The 5,259-nt window shown below is 50.8% G+C and overlaps 1 protein-coding gene across 1 annotated transcript; it reads left to right on the top strand.

Moving 5' to 3' along the window:
* Positions 1-3,785: 3,785 nt before the first annotated feature.
* LOC121840035 (cell wall protein DAN4-like) lies at positions 3,786-4,409 on the top strand (the record flags this gene model as incomplete). Its single annotated transcript, XM_042301187.1, has 1 exon — positions 3,786-4,409. A coding segment is annotated over one exon (624 nt), but the record flags the coding sequence as incomplete, so codon positions are not given.
* Between the last annotated feature and the right edge of the window lie 850 nt (positions 4,410-5,259).

The following is a 5,259-nucleotide window of genomic DNA, read 5'->3' as shown; positions in this document are numbered from 1 at the left end:
CTACTACCACTCTACCACTACTACCACCACTACCACCACTACTACTTTTACCACCACTACCACCTACTACCACCTACACCACCACTACCACTACTACCACCACTACCACCACTACCACTACTACCACACTACTACTACCACCCCATCTACCACCTCTACTACCCACCACTACTACCACCACTACCACCACTACCACTACTACCACCTACCACTACCACTACTACCACCTACTACTACCACCACTACCACCTCTACCACTACTACCACTACAAGACTACCACTACTACCACTACTACCACTACTACCACCTACCACTACTACTACAACTACTACCCTACTACTACCACCACCACTACTACCACTACTACTACCACCTACTACTGCAGCAGCACTACCACTACTCCTACTACCACCTCTACCACTACTACCACCACTACCCACTACTACCACCACTACCACAACTACTAACTACCACTACTACCACCACTACCACTACTACCACCACTACCATTACTACCACTCTACTACTACCACTACTACACCACTACCACCTCTACCACCACTACCTACTACCACTACTACCACTACTACCACTGTCTACCTACTACCACTACTACCACCTACTACCCACTACTACTACTACCACTACTACCACCTACTACCACTACTACCACCTCTACCACTACTACCACTACTACACTACCACCTCTACCACCTCTACCACTACATACCACCTCTACCACTACTACTAGCTACCACCTCTACCACCACTACCACCTCTACCACCACTACCACCCACCACTACTACCACTACTACCCTACCACTCTACCACCACCACTACCACTACTACCATAAATCCTACCACTACTACCACCACTACCACCTACTACCACCTATTTATACCACCTACTACCACACTACCACCTCTACCACTGACCACCACCACTACTACCAACTACCACCCACTACCACCTCTACTACCACACTACCACCACCTACCTACACTACTACTACTACTACTACTACTACCACTACTACCACTACTACCACTCTACCACTACTACCACTACTACCACCTCTACCTCCTCTACCTACTACCACTACACCACCTTTACCACTACTACCACTCTACCACTACTACCACCTACTACTACCACCTACCACTACACCTCAACCACCACTACCACCTCTACCTCACTACTACCACTCTACCACTACTCTACCACTACCACCACTACCACCACTACCACCACTACCACCACTACTACCACCACTACCAACTACTACCACCACTACTACCACCTACCACTACTACACCTACCACCACTACCACCTCTACCACTACTACCACCACTACCACTACTACCTCTACCACCTCTACAATCCACCCACCACTAACTACCACTACTACTGCCACCACCACTACCACTACTACCACCACCCTACCACCACTACTACCACTACTACCACTACTACCACTACCACCTCCTACCACTACTACCCACTACTCTACCACTACTACCGCACCTCTACCCACACTCCTCTACCACCACTACCACCACTACCACTACTACCACCACTACCACTACCACTCTACTACCACTTACTACCACCACTACCACCACTACCACTCTACCACTACTACCACCACTCGACCCACACCACTACCCACCTACCACACTACCACTCTACCACCACTACCACTACCACTACTACCACCTCTAAGCACCACTACTACCACTCACTCACCCACTACTACCACTACTACCACCTCTACCACTACTACCACCACTACACCTCTACCACTACTACCACCACTACCACTACTACCATCTCTACCACTACTACCACCTCTACCACCTCTACCACTACTACCACCTCTACCACCACTACCACTACTACCATCTCTACCACTACTACCACCTCTACCACTACTACCACCACTACCACTACCACCTCGACCACCTCTACCACCACTACCACTACTACCACCTCTACCTCCTCTACCACTACTACCACCTCTACCACCTCTACCACTACTACCACCTCTACCACTACCACCACTACCACCTCTACCACCACTACCACCTCTACCACTACTACCACCTCACCACTCTACCACCTCTACCACTACTACCACCACTACCACTACCTCCTCTACCACCACTACCACCACTACCACCTCTACCTCCTCTACCAACACTACCACCTCTACCACTACTACCACCTCTACCTCCTCTACCACTACTACCACCACTACTACCACTACCATCACTACCTCCTCTACCACCTCTACCACTACTACCACCTCTACCACCACTACCACTACTACCACCTCTACCACCACTACCACCACTACCACTACTACCACCTCTACCACCTCTACCCACCTCTACCACTACTACCACCTCTACCACCTCCACCACTACCACCTCCACCAATACTACCACCACTACCACTACCTCCTCTACTACTACCACCTCTACCACCTCTACCACTACTACCTGCACTACCACTACTACCACCACTACCACCTCTACCACTAATACCACCACTACCACTACCTCCTCTACTACTACCACCTCTACCTCCTCTACCACCTCTACCACTACTACCACCTCTACCTCCTCTACCACTACTACCACTACTACCACCTCTACCTCCTCTACCACTACTACCACTACTAACTCCTCTACCACTACTACCACCACTACCTCCTCTACCACTACTACCACCACTACCACTACCTCCGCTACCACCTACCACCACTACCACCACTACCACCTCTACCTCCTCTACCACCACTACCAACACTACCACCTCTACCACTACTACCACCTCTACCACTACTACCACTACCTCCGCTACCACCTCTACCACCACTACCACCTCTACCACCTCTACCATTACTACCACCTCTACCACTACTACCACCTCTACATCTACTACCACCTCTACCACCTCTACCACTACTACCACCACTACCACCTCTACCACTTCTACCACTACTACCACTACTACCACCTCTACCACTACTACCACCACTACCACCTCTACCACCACTACCACCTCTACCACCACTACCACCTCTACCACCTCTACCATTACTACCACCTCTACCTCCTCTACCACTACTACCACCTCTACCTCCTCTACCACTACTACCACCTCTACCACCTCTTCCACCACTACCTCCTCTACCACTACTACCACCTCTACCTCCTCTACCACTACTACCACCTCTACCTCCTCTACCACTACTACCACCTCTACCTCCTCTACCACTACTACCACCTCTACCACCTCTTCCACCACTACCACCTCTACCACTACTACCACCTCTACCTCCACTACCACCTCTACCTCCTTTACCACTACTACCACCACTACCACTACCTCCTCTACCACCACTACCACCACTACCACCACTACCACCTCTACCTCCACTACCACCACTACCACCTCTACCTCCTCTACCACCACTACCAACACTACCACCTCTACCACTACTACCACCTCTACCACTACTACCACTACTACCACCTCTACCACTACTACCACTACCTCCGCTACCACCTCTACCACCACTACCACCTCTACCACCACTACCACCTCTTCCACCTCTACCATTACTACCACCTCTACCACTACTACCACCTCTACCACTACTACCACCTCTACCACTACTACCACCACTACCACTACTACCACTACTACCACCTCTACCACCTCTACCACTACTACCACCTCTACCACCTCTACCACTACCACCTCTACCACTACTACCACCACTACCACTACCTCCTCGACCTCTAACACCACTACCACTACTACTACCACCTCTACCACTACTACCACCACTACCACTACCTCCTCTACTACTACCACCTCTACCTCCTCTACCACCTCTACCACTACTACCACCTCTACCTCCTCTACCACTACTACCACCTCTACCACTACTACCACTACCACCTCTACCTCCTCTACCACTACTACCACCACTACCACCTCTACCACTACTACCACCTCTACCTCCACTACCACCTCTACCTCCTCTACCACTACTACCACCACTACCTCCTCTACCACCTCTACCACCACTACCACCTCTACCTCCTCTACCAACACTACCACCTCTACCACTACTACCACCTCTACCACTACTACCACCACTACTACCACTACCATCACTACCTCCTCTACCACCTCTACCACTACTACCACTACTACCACCACTACCTCCTCTACCACTACTACCACCTCTACCACCACTACCACTACCACCTCTACCACCACTACCACTACTACCACCACTACCACCACTACCACCACTACCACCTCTACCACCTCTACCACTACTACCACCTCTACCACCTCTACTACCACTACCACTACTACCACCTCTACCACCACTACCACCTCTACCACCACTACCTCCTCTACCACTACTACCACCACTAGGGCTGTGGAGTGATTGTAAAGAATATAACTGTCGGTCTCACGTTAATTTACCATTAATTAACATAAACACATTTAGCTTCCACACATAGCTGGCTGTCTCCCTGGCTTCCACATGCAGCTGGCTGTCTCCCTGGCTTCCACACGCAGCTGGCTGTCTCCCTGGCTTCCACACATAGCTGGCTGTCTCCCTGGCTTCCACATATAGCTGGCTGTCTCCCTGGCTTCCACACACAGCTGGCTGGCTCCCTGGCTTCCACACATAGCTGGCTGTCTCCCTGGCTCCCACATGCAGCTGGCTGTCTCCTGGCTTCCACATATAGCTGGCTGTCTCCTGGCTTCCACACATAGCTGGCTGTCTCCCTGGCTTCCACACATAGCTGGCTGTCTCCCTGGCTTCCACACATAGCTGGCTGTCTCCTGGCTTCCACACATAGCTGGCTGTCTCCCTGGCTTCCACACATAGCTGGCTGTCTCCTGGCTGTTCCACACATAGCTGGCTGTCTCCCTGGCTTCCACACATAGCTGGCTGTCTCCCTGGCTTCCACACATAGCTGGCTGTCTCCCTGGCTTCCACACACAGCCTACAAGTCACTGATGCAGTGTAATAAATCCATGTAATATAGCCTACATCTTCACAATAAATCCAATATTTATTTTAGACAGGTCTAAAGAAACATGACATGAAGAAAAAGTTGACTATTTCAGAAGAACAGAATAGCATACTCTGAGTTGTCCTGATGTTAGGTCCTGATCTGGCCATGCTATACGGCTGTGGGCTACACTAGTTCATTTAG

This window comes from Oncorhynchus tshawytscha, linkage group LG19 (genome assembly GCF_018296145.1).
Source record: "Oncorhynchus tshawytscha isolate Ot180627B linkage group LG19, Otsh_v2.0, whole genome shotgun sequence".
Lineage (NCBI taxonomy): Eukaryota > Metazoa > Chordata > Actinopteri > Salmoniformes > Salmonidae > Oncorhynchus > Oncorhynchus tshawytscha.
This window is presented reverse-complemented; position numbering and strand designations above follow the sequence as displayed.